At 37.2% G+C, this 22,408-nt stretch overlaps 2 protein-coding genes across 2 annotated transcripts in view; both read left to right on the plus strand.

Annotated features, from left to right (window-relative positions):
• The window catches only part of katna1.S (katanin p60 (ATPase containing) subunit A 1 S homeolog), a 29,305-nt gene extending 26,575 nt beyond the window's left edge, over positions 1-2,730 (plus strand). Inside the window, 1 exon segment of the mRNA NM_001090757.2 lies at positions 2,376-2,730. Coding sequence (NP_001084226.1) covers positions 2,376-2,574 — 199 coding nt within the window. The 3' untranslated portion in view covers positions 2,575-2,730.
• A 2,454-nt stretch (positions 2,731-5,184) lies between these two features.
• ppil4.S (peptidylprolyl isomerase like 4 S homeolog) overlaps positions 5,185-22,408 on the plus strand; it is a 36,419-nt gene continuing 19,195 nt past the window's right edge. Inside the window, exons 1-5 of the mRNA XM_018265329.2 lie at positions 5,185-5,342; positions 8,858-8,925; positions 9,495-9,559; positions 12,744-12,861; positions 17,756-17,898. Of these exons, the coding sequence (XP_018120818.1) occupies positions 5,273-5,342; positions 8,858-8,925; positions 9,495-9,559; positions 12,744-12,861; positions 17,756-17,898 (464 nt within the window). The 5' untranslated portion in view covers positions 5,185-5,272. The remainder of the gene's footprint in view (positions 5,343-8,857; positions 8,926-9,494; positions 9,560-12,743; positions 12,862-17,755; positions 17,899-22,408) is intronic.

Below are 22,408 nucleotides of genomic sequence, written 5' to 3' on the forward strand. Positions count from 1 at the left end.
GACCGAAATGACATCAGAACTCACCGTTTATAACTGATGACATCAGAACTCACCGTTTATAAGGATATAATTTACAGGATATTCATCATCTCAATGATCCTCACTCCTCTTGGCCAATCTTCTCATACACCCGGGTGCTGCTCCTGGGTTATAGTAGATACACACGGAAAATAGCAGCGCACTCCTGGGATTTCATCAATACAAAATTATTTTATTAACTCATCATTGTAGTAATCGACGTTTGATAAAGGCTCTGGACACAAGCCGAAACGTCGATTACTACAATGATGAGTTAATAAAATAATTTTGTATTGATGAAATCCCAGGAGTGCGCTGCTATTTTCCGTGTGTGTGTATAAACGTTGTGTATAAACGTTGAACCGTTTGACGAGAGTGCCGGCTCCTCCATTGGCTCTACTAAGATTTATTTGTGCCTGGCACCCGTGTATTTTTACTACTTATACATCTTTATTCGAATGCTAATACCATGGTTGGCGCTGCAATATTATCTTTTGGATTGACGCTTCAACCCCTGGAGGTCTTTTAATGGTCTGGATAGTGGCTGGCTGGGTCGAAGCCGACGGTGATGGCCGACCGACAAGAGGGGACGTGGTCAGCCTGCTGCTAAGTTCCCCGCAGTGAGCAGGAGCCGTATTTCGTGAGCGCAACGAGCTGCGCTCTAGTGGTGGCATAGCGCTGTCGATTGGGCGCCATGGGCTGGATAGATGACTTTGGAGCGTTGTGATCGGGCGACCCTGTGCATTTGCACCTACCCTAGGGGCTCTGGATATTGAGACGCTGGCACCGCATGTAATTTATTTCTCAATTAACTTATATTGACGCTTACGATGCAGCATGTGTGCACAAGGAGCTTTTCGCCCTTCCATTACGGGTTCTCCATACATTACATCTCCAGTCCTAACAAGTCTTCCAGAGGATGATGAGATCTGATCACGGCCTGCTTTGCCGTACGGGGCACCCATATTATACATCTTCAGATAGCTAGAGACTGGTGTATATGGTTCAAGCTGGAAAGATGCGATACATGTACTGCCGTTTTTTTCCCCGAGTAAGTTAAGCATATTAACCTTTGCGATGAAGATTGCAAGCCTTCTACCTCTGATGCCCAGATGAACAGATTACTTGTTTATACTGACTTATATTTTTCGCTTACACGTAATATACTCTTCTTGGAACATTGACTTTCTATATATCACTCGATTTTTTTAACTTTTTTAACTTTTTATTTTTTATTCTTTAAAATGCTTTAACTTTTCAGCTACTTGCTTTTTTTGAGATGCACTTTAATTATATATATTATTTTTACTATTATATGTTTTATATTGGGACTTGTTTAGCACTTAGATGGTTCAGGGAGTTTTTCAAGACAGGCTTGATACTCTTTATTTGCATATTTCACTCACTGGTTTCACTTACTTCATCACTTTATGCATTAACTGGCATTAATTGACACCAACAGGGCAACACTTTTATCTGTAAATAATATAATATAATATTCTTTTTTCTTTAGTAGCACAATTTCTTTCAGGCTTTTTGGGATTTTAACAATGAGGGTTTACAAACTATTCTTAGCTTTACACTGACGGGTTAACGACAAAATCAATAGGCAGGTTACATCAGATAATATATCGCTTATTTCTTTATATTAAAAATTAGACCGCTTATGAATATCTTATCCACTGCACCTGCATCTCAGCAAAGATGGATTGCTATTTAGTTATCGTTATTGTGGGGTTACTGAAACAGACCTTTGATCTTTACTCAAATGTAGGTATTTGTAACATTAGTAACATTTTAGACTGTGCATCACAGAGAGTTACAATATACATGATTTTAATTTTAACTGTGTGGTTCGCCTAGTAAGGGGTTTTAATATAAATGTATTTTTGTTTGATTTGTTTTTAATAAATACATAGAAATGTTTTTTAACAATTTGACGCATAGTGATGATGCTTATGATGACGTTAGCCAATTAAGTTCTTTCTCCCGCCAATATAGGTATATAATGCATTTTTGTATTGCCTATGTCACTTTGAGAAAGGCCTCGGAGAGGCCGAAACGTTAGTCGTTTTGCTAATAAAACATTTTTATTTCAATTTAAGTCCTGAGAGTGCGGACCTTCTTTGTGTGATGTATATATATATATATATGTATGTGTATATATATATATATATATATATATATATATATATATATATATATATATATGTATATATATGTATATGTGTATATATATATATGTGTGTGTATATATATATATATATATATATATATATATATATATATAGTATACATGCCATTTACAATATTGTGCATTATAATTTAATGTATTTTGTGTTATTTTTGCTGGACAGAGATGCATCACTGATGGCTATGAGGAGACGTATTGAAGGTTTGACACCGGAAGAAATTAGAAATCTCTCCCGAGATGACATGCACATGCCCACCACAATGGAAGACTTTGAGATGGCATTAAAAAAAGTGTCTAAATCTGTTTCTGCTTCTGACATAGAAAAATATGAAAAGTGGATTGAGGAGTTTGGATCCTGTTAACACAACTCCTTTGTTAACAATTTGCATTTATCAAAAACAGATCTGCATTGAGTCTTATATTTTTGAATTGTAATAATGTTTGAATGCCAGACGCTTTAACCTTTTGATATTTATGTAACTACATGAGTAATAAAAGCAAAACTTAATCTTGCAAAATTAAACTTTTTTTTCAGTTTACTATATAACAAATGCTGCACATATATTTGGTTCCAAAAATTTTTGTTTTAAAATTCCTATATTCAATTTAAATATTCAACAATATTTTATTAAGTAAATACATTTATAGAGAACTGAAATATGTTTCCTTAAAGAAACTCTACCACCAACATGGACAGTTCAAACTAAATATTATAAGGGGACAAGTATGTGCGACACTACTACTTTTTCTTCACTCCCACTTTAACCACACCCACTTACATATCTTTTTTGGATCTGTGTATTTTTCCTCAGAGGCTGCAGAACTATGCAATATTATTCAAATTACCCCAAACAATCAATCAATATTTTCAAGATATGTTTTTTGGTATAATAGTGTTGCAAAAAGTGTGGACTTTAAATGAAATATTCCCCTGTTAAAGACTATTGGGGCAATACTTCTCCTTTTGTCAAATTACACACCTGTAATTTGTAATTATAAGGTTAGTGACATCAGTGCTTAAGTTTTTGCAGGATTTCAGTCCATAATGTAAACTTTTTTTAAGCAATGCTGCATCTCCATGGCAATGAGTCACGAGACACATTCAATGGCTTAAAAAAATAGGTATATTCAGTTAAGAACAAATAAATAAATAAATTACTGCACTTTTACATGTCTACTCATCTATACAGGTACATCATACCTCCCAACATTTTGGAAATAGAAAGAGGGACAAAAAGATTTGGCGCGCCCCCCCTAATTACCATGTCCATTTTACAAAATTTATTATGTTATGAAAGTTGCACCACATTTCTGTGTTTTTTACGTTATTACAACTTTGCTAATGAAGGTGAATTTCCCTTTAAAAGGGAAGTAAAGTCTAAAATAGAATATGGCTCGAAATTTTGTATACTAAACATAAACTTACTGCATCACAAGCCTAATCAAACAAATGATTTATGCTTTCAAAGTTGGCCACAGGGGGTCACCATCTTGTAACTTTGTTAAACATCTTTGCAAGACCAAGACTGTGCACATGCTCAGTGTGGTCTGAGCTGCTTAAGGATCGTCATAAATTATCAAAACAGCACAAGTCAAATAATATCTGCCAGAAGCTGATACAGCAAGACTGATTAATAATCAGAATAGGCAGACTGCATTGGGTCCTGTGTTGTCATGTAATCTAATGTGGATTTTATTGTTTTTGTATTGTTAAGTACAAACTTTTTCCAACTCTGCAGAACCAGTGGCTGCAGCAAAATAATCCTCCAAATAGAATTACAGAATTCCAGACACTATGGGATGTAGAGGCAAAAATAAAATCCAATACAAATCTCTACACAGTCACCGATTGCTCTACAGGGAAACAAACAAAGCTGCTTGAGTTCTGCATGGGAAGTAAGGTGGGGGCTCCCCCTGCTGTTCATAAGTATAATTCTTTCCAGTAGGTGGGTAGGGTTTTCTGGCGTTTTGTTAGCATTTGGAAATTATTGTTAGGGGCACCTAAGGTGTTTAATCATGTGCTGGAGGGCACTGTGTTATCCACCGGGAAGGGGGATGGCATATCAATTTAAGGGTATGTTTTAATAAGACTTACATTTTCACATATTATGCAATGAGTGATATCCCTGCAGTGAGCACCAACCATTTGGTTTCTTAGCAATTCTTTCCCCTAGCGTAGCAGACCCTTCTTCCATTGAGGTGCAATCCATCATGCCTATATGAAAAAATCAGCCCAGATAAAAAAATTAGGATCAGCACACAAAATTCTTGTATAAACACATAATTTCTTATTTACCGGCGCCAACCATATGATATAATACCATATCATAATTTATGTGCACACAGTGTACACACATTCTGAAAGAGCTATTGGGTGTTGTAGTTCAGAAACAAATCACGAGAGACGCAATTTATATACTAATTAACCCTAACAAATATAACACCACATTTTTAGTGAATGGCATGACATACCTATAGAATTTGCTCCCAATAGTTGGTGGCTTGTTTTAATTGGACGTATTCTCTGCTATTTTGTGTCTTTGAAATAATTTGTAAATTACAAAGACACAAAATAGCAGAGAATACGTCCAATAAAATAATTTACAATTGTTGGGTACACTGTATAATGGGCACACATTTCAAAACTGCTTGCTTAAAAAGTGTTTATACATTATGTACAGGATATGATATTTTATACAAGATATAATAAAAGGTAATTTCAAACGTATTACTCGCAATCGCAAAACGAATGATTATTGTGAAAACTGACTGTCACAGTCAGATTTTCTGTTCGTCTGTGTTTATTCCCACTGGTTTATATTGTGGACCCACAAAGGATTGTCTGCACAACGTATTTCATGAAAATAACTATGGCAAATGTAATGGCGTTAGTGATTCGCTAAGGACAGAAAAAGTAGAATCTGTTCATCTCCAGGCTGGTTGCCTTCTAATTCTAAACACCGTATGACGCGCTATATGCGACTAGTTTGGAGGAGGCGACGTACTTATGACGTGGCAGCTTGAATACACGTTGCTGTGTTCCGGGAGCGTGCATGTAGGATGGCGGTGCTTCTGGAGACCACTCTGGGAGACATTGTTATTGATTTGTACACGGAGGAAAGACCTAGAGGTGCTGTTATCAACACTCCTATGAGCTTATTTTTGACGTTTATTTCCTCTGTTATCAATTTGATGTCTAAAGTGTTCTTTACTTTTATATTATCACTATGTCTTTGTTTGAAATGACTTGTGTTGTCGTTCTCTCTCTTTTCTTTTTGTAATGATAGTTACGCATGTCAGCTGGCTAGGGAGTGTTATAGGGGTTGTTCACCTTTGAGATAACTGTTTTAGTATGATGTAGAGAGTGATATTCTAAGACAATTTTCAATTGGCTTTCATTTTTTTTTATTTGTGGCTTTTGAGTTATTTAGCTTTTTATTCAGCAGCTCTCCAGTCTGCAATTTCAGCAATCTGGTTGCTAGGGCCCAAATTACCCTAGCAACCATGCATTGATTTGTACAAGAGACTGGAATATGAATAGGAGACACCTGAATAGAAAGAGGAGTAATAAAAAGTAGCAAGTACAATAAATGTGTAGCCTTACAGAGCATTTGTTTTTAGATGGTCAGTGACACCCGTTTGAAAGCTGCAAGGAGTCAGAAGAAAAAGGCAAATAATTCAAAAACTATAAAAAATAACTAATGAAGACCAATTGAAAAGTTGGTTAAAACTAGCTATTCTACAACATACTAAAAGTTCATTTAAAAGTGAACCACCCCAGGAAGAGACAAAGATACCGGAGCTAGTGAGATGACAAGTCATTTGTCTGTATTTATAATGCCATCTAAACAAATACTAAATAATTCATAAAATGAATTCATAAAAGATTTAATGACATAATTCTCAAACTGTGTTTTTTAAATTGACGTAAACAAAGTGGTGTTAAATAATATCCTAGAATATGATGATCAGGTGCCGTGAAAGAAAATACACATCTTTATATGGGGCAGATTTACTAATGTTAGAATGGTAAATTGAATTTTCAAATTTTTTTTGGTCAAAACTCGCAAATTCGAATTTGAAATGTATCGCACCTCGACCCTGGAAACCGTTCTAATTCTACTATTCTCCACCTAAAACCTGCCGAGTGCATGTAGAAGTCAGTGGCAGAGGTCCCTTGAACTATTTGAAGACGTTAATAGTAGCGATGAGCCATATTTTTGGCAAAGGACACCCAATATACTCCAATAGGAGAAAAAAAAAGTGAAACATCCAAAAAAAAAAAATTTGACGCACAAAAGTCGAATTTTTTGTTCTGAGGAAAACCATTCAAATTCGATTACAGTTTTCAGGTGGGGACTATTCCACCAAATTTTAGACATTAAAATTTTTTCATAAATAGCATACCATTCGAATTGTGAGTAAAATAGAATTTATTCGAGTTTGAAAAAATTCATATTACTCTAAAATTCAACCTTTTAAAAATAACCCTCATGGCTCATGTTACATTGTTTTTACTGATTTACTATATAAAGTATGGATACTGTGCATGTTGCCATAAAGTGGTGTAACTAGATATAACTGGACCCCATATATCTCCTGGGCACCCTGCAGATGCAGTTTCTGCTTGCTCTGTAGTTACGCCCCTGTTGCCATACACGGTATAGCCATATTTCTGTTGTTCTGTTATTTCTGCACCTGCTGGCGGCTTCTTGAGTGTGCTTACCGCGGTCGCACACTCAAGAAGCCACAGCAGGTGCGAGGGCTGTAAATACGACCTGACAGGCAAAGCCGCAAGACTGAGCAGCAAGCAGGATCCCTACCCTTGCTATAGATGTTCACTAGTTCCCGTCCCTGTTTCAAATGAGGGGTGGGTGTGTACTAAAGGTCCCTGCTAGAAGCACAGTAGGAGGGGGACAGGCAATCACAGCCCTGCAGTCACACAAGCAAAGACAGGCTTCAGTTCCCTTACACCTGCTGATTGGTTCCTGTCCCACAGTGCTGAATGCAGCCGGCTTCCCTGCACAAACTGGGAATTCAGGGAGCATGAAGTGGAAGAGAAGGGAGGGATTATTAGGGTTTTTGCAGAAATACTCAATAAACCAGCCTGAAACGCTACTTTTTGAAGCACTATTCTTCTATATCTAAATGAATATAACGCTACTTTTTGAAGCACTATTCTGCTATATATAGCTGTGGTACGTTTGTTTTTTTTAACACAATGTAAAAAAAAAAAAAATGCCCATTTGTAAGAGCCCTGGTCAGTTGCTACACAGTTACCAACTGTGACATTGTGGATTCAGTCAAAATGACAAGAAGGGAATTGCATAATGTAGTTGTTATACAAAGATTTATGGTGAATTATACTTTTGAAAACAATTGTACCTTATGGTATAAGGAGAAATATGATATGAAATATGAAATTTAGTACACATTTACAGATACATCAACTGAGCATTATTTGAAGGAAATATTTCTAGAAGTTTATTTTTATTTTTTATACTTAATGGAAAAGATGGTTAAAGGGATACTGTCATGGGGAAAAAAAATTTAGTGCTGCTCCAGCTGAATTCTGCACTGAAATCCATTTCTCAAAAGAGCAAACAGATTTTTTTATATTCAATTTTGAAATCTGACATGGGGCTAGACATATTGTCAATTTCCCAGCTGCCCCAAGTCATGTTTTTTTTTTACCACAAGGTGGCAGTGTGCAACAAAAATATAAAGTTGGTCTTTTATTAAAAAACAAAACAAAAACAGTTGCTTTACATACTAACCACTGCTGTTTAACAGTCTGCAAAGTCATGTCCTGTATGATAAAGGCAATTTCATTTAAACAAGTGCTGTCAAATTCGCTGGTTTTTTTTTTGGCCTGTTATCTAGTAGAATGTTGCCACAGAGGTACCTACAATTGGGAAAAGATTGCCATTCATTTTTCTGACTACTATACTATTGCATACCTCAAATATTATGTCAAATAGGATTTGTATTTTCTTTGGTATTTGGCCACTTCTTTTCTGGAGCATGCAGTGTTTGACCAAATCCAACACCTATAGCTTTGTTGAACTCTAGTGCTGGGCATGGTGCCAAGTCTGTGTCACCTGACCTCAGCCCAAGTGAACATAGCTTTCACTTGCTTTTTTTTCATACCCTTTTTAATTATTCACCTTCTAAATCTTTCCAGCTACTGTATGGCTACAAATTTATTGCTAATTGTATTACTTATATTTCCATTTAGACCCTATTCTATTCCTATTCCATCCTCTCATTCAAGTTAATGCTTGTTTAGTCAGCTCCTTTGGACCAACCAAATTGCTTAAATTGGAAACTGGAGAGCTGCTGAATAAAAAAGCTAAATAACTCAAAAACTATTAAAAAAAGAAAAACAGCTGCAAACTGTCTCAGAATATCACTCTCTACATCATACTAAAAGTTAACATAAAGGTATTTCCTTAGGAAAGAAAGGCACTAAATCATACAACACTGTCTTATGTTTGAAAGATAAATAAGCATCACATTGTCCTTCCTTACACGATCAACAAATGAGTTGACATTTGTTGATGGTGTAAGGATAGTGTATTCATACTATGAATATGTATGTGAATATATTTTAAGTAATTATATTTTCTTTTCCTTTAAATTTAGCTTGTTTAAACTTCCTGAAACTGTGCAAAATCAAGTATTATAATTACTGCCTCATACACAATGTACAGGTAAATATGCATTGCCTTTACCCTTTTTAATTAATCCTCTTTATGAACTTTTAATATAATATTAGAGGGTTAGAATTTTCAGAATTGCATTAAGCTTTTTTGCTCTCTCCTAAAAAAAAAAAATAATATACATGTGTATATATAAAATGTAGATGAATGCCGGCACTCACGATTAAATGTTCAATGCTGCCTGGGTGCAGTCTACATAAGATAATTCACAGGAGTTGATAGAAGGTAGTCGCACGCATAGGGTTTATGCTCTACAAAAAGTGTTTTATTTTATGGCAAAAAACGGATGTTTCGGCTGTATCCACAGCCTTTTTGTACAGCATAAGCCCTGTGAGTGCGCCTACCTTCTATCAATATATATATATATATATATATATATATATATATATATATTTTTTTTTCTCTCTTTAATATATATATATAATTCACGTGACCAGTCACTACATTAGCTCATTGGATTTGCCCATGATTGTGCCTTGTCATCCCTGAATTTTGTTTACATTTCTTATGAATAATAAATGTAAGTCCATGTTAATTTGTTTATTTCTTTTGGTCTTCAGAAAAATTTCATTATACAAGCTGGTGATCCCACAGGTACAGGAAGAGGCGGAGAGTCTGTGTTTTGGTAAGTTTATTTAAAATGTATTAGCATTTAAATGAGTGACTTTTTTAACTGCTGCAGATCTTCACTATTTAAAATCTTTGGCAGTAGAAGGTCTATGCTTAAAGGGATACTGTCATGGGAAAAAACATTTTTTTTTCAAAATGAATCAGTTAATAGTGCTGCTCCAGCAGAATTCTGCACTGAAATCCATTTCTCAAAAGAGCAAACATATTTTTTTATATTCAATTTTGAAATCTGACATGGGGCTAGACATATTGTCAATTTCCCGGCTGCCCCAAGTCATGTGACTTGTGCTCTGATAAACTTCAGTCACTCTTTACTGCTGTACTGCAAATTGGAGTGATATCAACCCCTCCCTTCCCCCCCCCAGCAGCCAAACAAAAGAACAATGGGAAGGTAACCAGCAGAGCCGGGCCAACCCAGCCAGGCGCCCTAGGCAACCTGGCCTGGGTACGGCGCCGGCTGAGCGTAGTTTCTGGCGCTCATGCGCAAAACTTTGTGCGCAATTCCAAAAATATACGCGTGCAAGTCAGGGAGAGACGGGACCGGACAATGGGGTAGGCGTCAGAGCAGGTACGTGCCTGGCGCCCCCCCAGCTTTGCGCCCTAGGCACGTGCCTACTCTGCCTACCCCTAGTTCCGGCCCTGGTAACCAGATAGCAGCTCCCTAACACAAGATAACAGCTGCCTGGTAGATCTAAGAACAACACTCAATAGTAAAAACCCATGTCCCACTGAGACACATTCACTTACATTGAGAAGGAAACACAGCAGCCTGCCAGAAAGCATTTCTCTCCTAAAGTGCAAGCACAAGTCACATGACCATGGGCAGCTGGGAAATTGACAAAATGTCTAGCCCCATGTCAGATTTCAAAATTGAATATAAAAAATTTGTTTGCTCTTTTGAGAAATGGATTTCAGTGCAGAATTCTGCTGGAGCAGCACTATTAACTGATGTGTTTTGAACTTAAATATTTTTCCCATGACAGTATCCCTTTAACTACAGTTAAGGCCAACTTTTGCTCCTCCGTTTTATTCCCACCCCTAAACAAGAGGGTGGGATATATGTTATAGCTCATGTGTATCCTGCCTGTTCTATTGTATGATGCCCCCAACTTGGCCTAACCTAGGCCTGGCAGTGTGCAGCTACAGTCTTCCACTGATTGAAACTCTTAGGTAGTTAAGCAGTACATTATCTTGAGTGTGCAGCAGTATAACACAGGATTGATTCGCCTGTGTGCCTTGATATTTTTACCTATATAGGAACCATAAGTATGAGCTCTGCACATGGTTGTTAAAAGATGAAGGAAATTGTGCTTCAAGTTTTGAATCTGTAGGGTGAGGCCTAGCTTAGCACTTTGTACTGAGAAAAAGGCTGGGCTATATAGCGGAGCACCATCTGAGCTGAAATGTCTTTTCCTGTGCAAACTCAGCACGTAAAATCTTTCTGCACTTTCAGTCTTTAAGATGCGCTTTATACCATCAACTACATGATTTATGTGAGCAGTGCAGCACATGATCTATTACAGCTCTGTTTCTTTACAGTGTTGAGTCCAAAACACACATTTTGTAAAATTAAATATTTCACTGAATTAAAAACACAGCATAATTTTTATATATATATATGGTGACACATTCTGCACCTCTGTACAGAGATCCCCTCCCCTGCCACAGTGGCGCTTACAATCCTATCACGTTTACATACACTATGGTTTATTATATCAGATGCCAATTAATCTGCCTCAATATGTATGGAAGGAAAACACAAAACCCACACAGACAAAGGGAAAGCATAAACTCTAACATTAAAATACATCAATTTATGCAAGAGAATAAGACATGTAATGTAAATTACTTTTTCCATTTGGTATAGTTGGACTTTTAAAAACATTCCCAGTCTGTTTATTCTGCCTGTATTAGCAGTTCTACATTTGAAATTAGTCAGGTTGGTGTGCATTCATATCCCAGGATACAATATTTAAGTTTTTAAACCCATTAACCAGAGCTGAAGAGACTTGAGTGGTGTGAGTTTGCCATTGGGCAGACAGTAATGTCTTTCTACTTAAACGACAAAGATTTTTATCACCATGTGTTTGGCCACATTACTTAACGTCACATATTCATGTATATATGAAAACCTATATGAAGAAATAAAAACAGCTATTTATTTGCATTCAAAACTACCAAATAGATCTTTGGTAAAATGTTTTACCTTGTTTAGTTTTTGCAAAATAGATACCACATTAACTCTTTACATGTGTTCTTTGAAGCAAAAACATTTTTTAATTTGTTTGATACCACCTATGCGTATGATTGCTGGTGGGGCCCCAACATTTGCATTGAACCTTATAATAAACCTAGACAGTTGAAATATACTTGGAAAATAGATATCCTGTAGAAATCTAAATGTGTTAATATTCATTTGTTGGCACTATTTGTGAATAGCATCCTCTAGCTTTCACCCAATATTACAACCCCACATGCTTCACAATTTATTTATGTATGGTTTTTATATTATAGATATATATATCTATATCTATATCTATATCTATATATATATATATATATATATCTATATATATATATATATATATATATATATATATATATATATATATATATATATATACACATACACAAGAAAGTGTAGTTCCTACGTTACTGCCATTTCTGCTTCCTAAGTTTACTTGCCCCCTGTATTTTTTGTGTTTACACATAATTATTAATTAATTGAAATATAATAGGTTTGTAAGTATATGTTTTTAGCTTGCCAGTAGTGGCATGAGGGAAAGGCTTCCATGTGCTGTTATAAGCAAAATTTAGAGAGTTCGGTGTCCTAATCCACAAAGGTTTATGTTGTATATGGGTCATGTTGTAGTTTCTGGTACATGAGTGGGTTGTAATATGCTGACTCTTTATTAACAGAAGCAGTTGGATAGGTATAATTTACTGCAGTTTTAACTGAGAATTGGGCACAAACTTTAAAACGGTAGCTTGATTTAAATTGCTATCCTAATATATATTCTCATTTGATTGCATAAAAATGTAAATATGGTTTTATTTTATTTTTTATTTTTTTTTTACAAAATAACAACAATTAACTGTTCTTTTAGCAGCATACTTAGGCTTTGAAATGGCTCATTTATATGTTGGCCAATAATGACATATTTTCCTGTCCTCCTCAGTAAAATCTATGGAGACCAGGCAAGTTTTTTTGAATCTGAAAAAGTGCCAAGAATTAAACACAAAAAGTTTGGAACAGTGTCAATGGTAAATGATGGAAATGAGCAGCATGGATCACAGGTGAGTCAGGATTGTATTTGGCATGTATCCTTTGGAAAAGGCTGTATTTTGTTTTTTCAACAGGTGTAATTAGAAAACTATAAATTAGAATTAGAAACTTTTGTACATAGCTGCATAATTAATGCATTTCCCTCAAATTGACTTCTGAATTCTTGCTTGCAAGCAGAAAATGTAAAGAGCTTAATATATGATCTACTGTAAAACTTAACAGACAATCCTCCAAGAGGATAAGTATTCTTTCACAGAAAAATATGTGGTCAGATAAAATTTTGAAAAACTGCAGCAAATTCTAAAGGGGTTGTTCACCTTCCAAACACTTTTTTTCAGATCAGTTGTTTTAGATTGTTCACCATAAATATTTTTTTCAATTGCTTTCGTTCTTTTATTTTTTTACTGTTTTCCCAAAATTGAAGTTAAAATGTAATGTTCCTGTCTCTGGTGTTTCAATGTAGGAGCTTTGTTATCCAGGAGCATGCAGAACGGTTACAACTTGCTACATGTAGTTGATACATTTCTCAGCTGTATCTGTGGCATATTGGCAACTATTGTATTAATTCTAAGGGCAAGTCCAGACGTGGCGTTTTTGCAGTGTTTTTACGTTGTGTTTTTAAAAAAGAACAGCCAGGTGTAAATACGCATAAACTGCACTACCACTGAAATTAATGGAAAACGCACTATGGCAATTCACACAGGGTGCTTGCAAGCTGAGATCCACCACAGGACACAGGACACAGTAGTGGCATTTTTTTTAGCAGAAACATCAATACGTCAAGAAACTACCAAATCAATAGACTCTCTGGGATCTGCATGTTTGAAACCACACTTAACGTATATACGCAGCGTATTTTAAATATGGCATCCAAATTCAATGAGAACAATGAGAAGTGCATGTTGGGAAAAGAATCCTACATTGTGAAAAACACATGAAAAATGCATATTGGTGGTCGCGTATTTACGCCTGGCTGTTCTTTTTTAAAAACGCCGCAAAAACGACACGTCTGGCCTTGCCCTAACACCTGCCTTTAATGAAAATCAGGGATTCAGCTCAGCAGGGCCAAAGATAACAAATGTAACAACTAAACGTATCCAGTTAAAGCGTTGGCGACCCCCCCCCCCTTCCCAGAGCTGCTTTAGAAGGTGAAAAATTAAACTTTACACTTCAGTATTAGAAAAACAGAAAATAGAAAGTAACAGGAAATTTCTGGCAAACTATCTGAAACCAACTGAAGTGATAGAGATCAAATTGTAATAGTATTTTGGTCTTAATTCTTAAATTAAGGTCATAGAGGTTGTTGACTTTTGAGGTCTGTTATCTACTAGGTATCATAAGAATAAACATGTCTAAACTTTATACAAATTACTGGTGTACGCACTCTTTTGGTTGGCTACGAATGAGAAATGTATTTAGAAACTATGATTAATAAATTATGGGTTAGGGGACTCAAGCACATGGCAGCTGTTTTTTGATCACTATAGTTTAGTAACATACTAGTTATGTAATTTACATTGAAAAAATGCACACAGCCATCAAGATCAACCTTTTCTGTCTTTATAAAATCTGTCTAGTTACAGCCTTTCTAATTTACCTCAGAGGTGGAAAGAATTCCTTCCTGACTCCAAGATGACAGTCGGACCAGTACCTGGACAACATTGTACTAAGCTATTTTCCGTAACCTGTATTTTCTCCAACCTCTTCTTGTAACTATCTAACTTATATGCCAGTGCTCCTGATTCAAGTAGAGAATTCCATTCTGTAAAAAAACAAAAAAAATCTCTCAGATCGAACCTCCGTTCTTTTAATCAGAACGGATGCCCTTGTGTCTGCTGAAAGGGCCTACTTGTAAAGAAAGCATTAGATTATTATATGATATAAATATACATAGTTATAGTGCCTCTTCTCCATCATAAACTACCTCATCTCAGACAATCTTTAATTGTAACTGAGACTTTCCTTAACCAGCTTAGTTGCCATTTTCTGGATTTTCTGTAATGCAATAATATCTCTTTTGAGCTCTGGAGATCAAAACTGCACTACATGTTCTAAGGCCTTACCAGTACTCTATACAGTAGAAGAATAACCCCCTCCTCATGTGAATCTATGACCCTTTTAATACAGCTCAAAACCTTATTGGCCTTTGCAGCCACTCACTGGCATTGCCCGCTACAGCCAAGTTTATTATCTACAAGGACTTGACAAACTGGAAATCTGGGTGGTTAAGTGGCAGATGAGATTCAATGTTGATAAATGTAAGGGCATGCACCTGGGATGTAAGAATATGCCAGTCAGTCATACCTTTAATGGGACAGCACTAGGCAAATCCACAATGGAAAAGGACCTTGGAGTCCTTGTAGATAGTAAACGTAGGTGTTGCAAGCAATGCAAGTAAGCAACTGCAAGGTTTTAGCTGTATTAAAAGGGGTGTGGGAGGAGGAGGAAATCTTGAAATCAGGAAGGACGTTTTCCCCTCTAAGGCAAAGAAAAGTTAGTAATTTTTTTTCTGGATCAGTTAGCAGATAGGTGCGTGTTTTATATAGACAGAAAAAGTTAAACTAGGAGAGCTGTGTACCATTTAGTAGGGAGCCTGTCCAACCCGCGGGTTTTGTTAATTTACGACTCCATCTACCTCTTTATTAATCTGTGTAGGTTAACTATGGCCTTGAGCTAGAGGGTGGGTATTTGAATTTTCATTAGGAATAGTTGAGTCTCGGGTACAGAATGTTTGAGGTGCGATATAAGTCTTGATAGAATTTACAAATCTCTGTGTTAGATCTATAGGGCAGGGAAGACTGTGTGTGGCAGTGGGTATTTATCAAATGGTGAGTTGTAGTTTTCACCCGTTGATAAATATCCTTCTAAAAATCCTATAGGAATGAATAGAAAGTGAGTGAATTTTGAGTTCTAAATTCATACTTTGATAAATCTGCCTTTTAAAATGTAATGTTCCTGTCTGCCAGCTCAGTGATCTAGGCGCAGAATCTGAACTGTTATATAAGTTGATATATTTCTCAGCAGCATCTGTGGAATATTAGCAATTTATTATATCGGCTATACCAGCTGCCTGTAATTTGCTCAGAAATATATCAATTAATGAATCGATTTATAACAGTTTACAGAGTTGATGCCCGCCAGAGCTGCTTTAGAAAGACATAAGAAGGTTGAAACTTTACACTTCAATCTTAGAAAAACAGTCAAAAACAGAAAATAGAAAGTAATTGAAACAAGTCTTTATTTCCTAAAAACAACTGAACTGAAAAAAGTATTGGAAGGTGAACAGCCCCTTTAAATGGAATTTCTCCTGGTTTAGGGACTGATGTGAATGATGAATGTGAATGCTTTTGTAAAGTACTGTCAAAATGCATTGCACTATATCAATACCAGGAAATAGCTGTAACCAGCCTATTTATTTGTGGTAGCGGGAGTGCAGGACCAAGCATAAACAGATTGCAGTTATAGGGGATTACATTTTTAGGAAACTAGAAAGGGGTATTCAGTCGTCCAGATCACTACAGCCAAACAGTTTGCTATTTCCCTAGTGCTGCATTTGATTGGATAGACAACTTACTGGTGTAAACCCTTATTTTAAAAGTAGATACTTCGGTATCATATCCCTTACTCCCATCCAAAGCAAATTCCAAAATTAGTACGGTAGGGAACAGATACCAGATAACTTATTAGTTGGTTTTAGCCATACTCTAATAGCCTAACTGTCTTAGTACTTATTCCTACTAATGACAAAATTAATGTCACTGTAAAGTGTGAGTTCAGATATGTAGGATCTGAGGTTAAGGATAGGTGTGCCTGTGTCACGTGCAACAAATATGTATTAAATTATATTTAATACGGGGCAGTTTGGAAAGCTACATGCAGTGACTGGAGGGGTCTGGGCCCACCAGGGCTGCCTCATCAGGGGCCTGCACACACCCGCCCTGGGCCCCCAACCCCCTCTCCACAAACTCCAGGGCCCCCTATGCCATCTGCAACCCTCCTCCATCCACCTCCCCCCCCCAACCAACGTGTACCTGCAATCCTTCTATCGGTCGGGGAGAGGTTGGAGCGAAGAATGTCAGGCAGGCAGGGGGGAGCGCGGGTCTGGGCAGAGGTTCCACTGTGCTAAGGGAGAAAATGGATGTAGGCATGTTGAATAAATGCAAGGAGGAAGGGATAGAGTGAGATCACTATGGGGAAGCTAGTGTAGCTAGGCAGTGGGATTACAATGGGGTCATGGGTGAAGACACATGGGAGACGCATAGTATACCTGTTAAGTTTCCAAATGTTACAAAGATATCCATCGAACAGTAACTATAGATCTAACTATCCAAAGAGTATTGTGAATCGCAGACCAAAAATAGTGTTTGCTTAAAAATGTTTGGAACTTGTCAGACAAAATGGGCAAATTTGGAGAGCTACATAATTACATGAGTCATGAACATGAATCAGTATATATCATAATCACACTGAGGAAAAGACCATTTGGCCATTGATGCCCCTAGGGCTACTTAGACTTCATGTATCCAGAATGCCTCCTATCTTTCAGTCACATATCAATCGGGGACTCCCATCATAGGGCCCTATACACTGCCCAATACTTTATCTGTCGGCACCTTATATTGGCCTGTGTAAGCTAAATATCATTATAAATTAGTATAAATAGCAATGATAACAATAAAAACTTGAGTGATTACACCTTAATGTATGGAGATCCAAATTACAGACAGACCCCTTATCTGGAAAACCCCAGGTCCCAAGCATGCTGAATAATAGGTCCCACTGGGCTTCTTGGCCAAATTAATGTTTTTTAAGGTAATTGTCTCATGCAAGTATACACAATACACCATGCAAAAGTAAGCCATACAGTCCTCTGCTTTGTTTATTTATCCCTTTTTTTCTTTTTAGTTTCTTATCACCGCTGGGGAAAATCTTGATTACCTAGATGGAGTACACACAGTATTTGGTGAAGTAACAGAGGGCATGGATGTGGTGAAGAAAATTAATGAGACCTTTGTGGATAAAGATTTTGTTCCTTACCAAGATATTAGGTATGCTTAAATTTCTGTACATATTGTACTGGCCAGCTAGCTTTATTTTAATGCTTGTGCTAAAACACCTAAATGTTTTGCCTGGCAAATGTTTATATGGAAGCATACTTCATGCACAAACATTTTGCTTTTTGCAGCTTTCTTCATGATCCAACTACATGATACAACTTAACTTATATACCTTTCTTAAAACTAATTATAAATTACCCTAGGGCCAAATGATAGGAACACGGGAGCTCCTATCACTTGAGGCAACTGAATCCATTAGAAGAGGTATCAGGTAGCTGTTATGTTACCTGCCTACTCTTCTGTTGATATGCGGAAGGGGGACTGATATCACTCCAAATTGGAGCACAGCCATAGAAAGTATATGAAGTTTATCAGAAAGCAAGTGTTTTGGCTGAGGACACTTGAAAAAGTAAGCAAATGGTTAGCCTTGTGTCAAATTTAAAATAAAGTAAAAACAGTTTGCTCTTTTGAAAAAGGAATTTCAATGCAGGATTCTGCAGGAGGAGCGCTATTATTTGATGTGTTTTGAAAACTGTTTCCTATGGCAAAATCCTTTTAGATGGCATGATCTTAAATATAATTTCAAGGACTTCATAGTCTTAATATCAAGTGACCATTGTCAGGTTTACCAGGTACATATATTGAATTCATCCATCCAATTTTGGTAATGAGACCACAAATAGCGTGTACCTAGAGCTGTACTCCCGATAAGAGGATGTCCAATTATATTATATTAACACACATTAGCTATATACAGTGCCGGTCTTAGGCCGATTGGACCGATTGGGCCCCGCACCACCCCCATTAATTTTTCCACATGGAACTGTCCAAGTGAATATATATGTACCTGCGCTGCGTACACGCACACCGCATTGGACGCATGATGACGCAAAGTGGGACCGTGGCGCGTTACCTATACCAGGCGCCGCTGAGTCAGGAAGGACTGACCGGCAGTCACAGAAAGTCGGCAACATACATCAGGCACCAGCTGTGCTGGTCAAACTGCCTCAGCCTGGTAATAGCCTGGCTGCACCACCCACCACCAGCGGTTTTGGATATTTGGCGCTTGATCAGCTCCTCTTTCCCTCCAGTAGGTATGTGCTGCACCAGAGCCCAGTCAGTGATTTCTTACCCTACCTCACCTCCCTATTACACTCCTGGCCTGCTACAGCAACAGACAGGTTGTTTGATAATGTAGATCATTTCTGGTCTGGTACTTCCCTCCCACCTAAATGTGCAATAATTAATCACAGTTTTAATTTCATTAAATTTTTTGTGCTTTGTTTTATGCCTTATGTTTTTATCTTAGGCCTTTTAACTATTCTTTTTTTTTTTCTAGTGCCTTTTCTTTCTAGTTTTCATAAATTCATTATGCATTAAGGGGTTATTGGCTATTTTGGCAATTATTCTACTGGCAAGTCTGAGTTTAATGGAGTGCTCATTGGCCAGCTCTGCAGTGATTTAACTGGCATGTCTCAGTTATTGCTAATTGACATTTTAGCTGTAGGTCTTGCTTTTTTAAAGATATATATGGTCATAGTATTTGGCGGGGGGGGGGGGTAAATTTGGTGCTGCTCTATGTGTGGTAGTTAGCTACTGCCATACTGTTAAATTTTGGGAGGTATGCTGACTACCAATCTGCCACAACTACTTTCCTATTGTGTGTGTGTAACTGTAATGGTACGGTGATGGCATTGAATAGAAAATCAAGGCAAATCTGTCAAATGAGGAAAGGTGGATGGATGATTTAAAGGTGAGAGTGGGTGAAATGTGACCAAAGGAAAGTTTAAAAAAGAATGTTTAAGAAAGAAAAAATATCACATATACAGTGGTGTGAAAAACTATTTGCTCCCTTCCTGATTTCTTATTCTTTTGCATGTTTGTCACACTTAAATGTTTCTGCTCATCAAAAACCGTTAACTATTAGTCAAAGATAACATAATTGAACACAAAATGCAGTTTTTAAATGAAGGTTTACGTTATTAAGGGAGAAAAAAAACTCCAAATCTACATGGGCCTGTGTGAAAAAGTGATTGCCCCCCTTGTTAAAAAATAACTTAACTGTGGTTTATCACACCTGAGTTCAATTTCAAAGGTTATAAAGCCATTTCTAAAGCTTTGGGACTCCAGCGAACCACAGTGAGAGCCATTATCCACAAATGGCAAAAACATGGAACAGTGGTGAACCTTCCCAGGAGTGGCCGGCCGACCAAAATTACCCCAAGAGCGCAGAGACAACTCATCCGAGAGGCCACAAAAGACCCCAGGACAACATCTAAAGAACTGCAGGCCTCACTTGCCTCAATTAAGGTCAGTGTTCACGACTCCACCATAAGAAAGAGACTGGGCAAAAACGGCCTGCATAGAAGATTTCCAAGGCGCAAACCACTTTTAAGCAAAAAAAATTAAGGCTCGTCTCAATTTTGCTAAAAAACATCTCAATGATTGCCAAGACTTTTGGGAAAATACCTTGTGGACCGACGAGACAAAAGTTGAACTTTTTGGAAGGTACGCGTCCCGTTACATCTGGCATAAAAGTAACACAGCATTTCAGAAAAAGAACATCATACCAACAGTAAAATATGGTGGTGGTAGTGTGATGGTCTGGGGTTGTTTTGCTGCTTCAGGACCTGGAAGACTTGCTGTGATAGATGGAACCATGAATTCTACTGTCTACCAAAAAATCCTGAAGGAGAATGTCCGGCCATCTGTTCGTCAACTCAAGCTGAAGCGATCTTGGGTGCTGCAGCAGGACAATGACCCAAAACACACCAGCAAATCCACCTCTGAATGGCTGAAGAAAAACAAAATGAAGACTTTGGAGTGGCCTAGTCAAAGTCCTGACCTGAATCCTATTGAGATGTTGTGGCATGACCTTAAAAAGGCGGTTCATGCTAGAAAACCCTCAAATAAAGCTGAATTACAACAATTCTGCAAAGATGAGTGGGCCAAAATTCCTCCAGAGCGCTGTAAAAGACTCGTTGCAAGTTATCGCAAACGCTTGATTGCAGTTATTGCTGCTAAGGGTGGCCCAACCAGTTATTAGGTTCAGGGGGCAATTACTTTTTCACACAGGTTTGGATTTCTTTTCTCCCTAAATAATAAAAACCCTCATTTAAAAACTGCATTTTGTGTTTACTTGTGTTATCTTTGACTAATAGTTAAATGTGTTTGATGATCAGAAACATTTTGTGTGACAAACATGCAAAAGAATAAGAAATCAGGAAGGGGGCCTGAGAAGCCCAAAAGTAAGAGAAGCACAAAAGAGCTGAAATTCTGGAAAAAGATTTTTAAAAAATGGCATAGTGGAAGAAAGCAGGTAAGAAAAAACTCAGAAAATAGAGGGGGAATCAGAAAAGCAGATCTTATGGAGTAAGAACAACAAAAGAGAAAGTGAGCAACATTTTGCACCTGATATTTTATGTCTATCTGTACTATATATGATTGAGGACCTGTGCCCTGTGTTGCTTATGCAACATAGAAATGCTCTTTTGGCAGTGCAGCAGTGGTAATTGGTATAGCTATGTTTTATATAATCTGACAGCATTGTGTTTCCCAGTAGTTACTGCTCTGTGTATAATATATTTGGTTGTCTAGTACAGACCGAATTTCATTGTATAACTATTATATGCCTTTTTATGTAGCAGGGGCTGTCACTGTGTCATGAAAACCAGATTAAAGGGGTAGTTCATCGCTAAATTAACTTTGTTATAGAATGGCCAATTCTAAGCAACTTTTCAATTGGGCTTCATCATTTTTTTTTTTAAAGTTTTTGAATTATTTGCATTTTTTTCTTCTGACTCTTTCCAACTTTCAAAACGGGTCACTGACCTCATTAAAAAAGGCCTTGTCATATTCATATTCCAGTCTTATTCAAATCAGTGCATGGTTGCTAAGGTAATTTGAACCCTAGCAACCAGATTGCTGAAATTGCAAACTGGTGAGCTGCTGAAATAAATACAGAAAATTGGGTCTGCACACTCAAAAGGAATTTTCGACTCAGGTGGTGAAATTTAAGATATGCTTTACTTAATAAAAACAGACAATGACATCGTCATCACAGCGAACAAAAAACATTTCACATTGTCATGATATACATACCACCCTTAAGTACAGAAAAGGCAGACAAGGGAATACAAGTAGCGGATACACCTGCCTAAATGAGAATGACCCCAACGTTTCGGCAAAATAGCCTTTATCAAGGGGATTCCCCTTGATAAAGGCTATTTTGCCGAAACGTTGGGGTCATTCTCATTTAGGCAGGTGTATCCGCTACTTGTATTCCCTTGTCTGCCTTTTCTGTACTTAAGGGTGGTATGTATATCATGACAATGTGAAATGTTTTTTGTTCGCTGTGATGACGATGTCATTGTCTGTTTTTATTAAGTAAAGCATATCTTAAATTTCACCACCTGAGTCGAAAATTCCTTTTGAGTGTGCAGACCCAATTTTCTGTACTTGTTATATTTGGTCGCTCGGTAGGGGCGACTCATGGTTTGTT

This window comes from Xenopus laevis, chromosome 5S (assembly GCF_017654675.1).
Source record: "Xenopus laevis strain J_2021 chromosome 5S, Xenopus_laevis_v10.1, whole genome shotgun sequence".
Taxonomy (NCBI): domain Eukaryota; kingdom Metazoa; phylum Chordata; class Amphibia; order Anura; family Pipidae; genus Xenopus; species Xenopus laevis.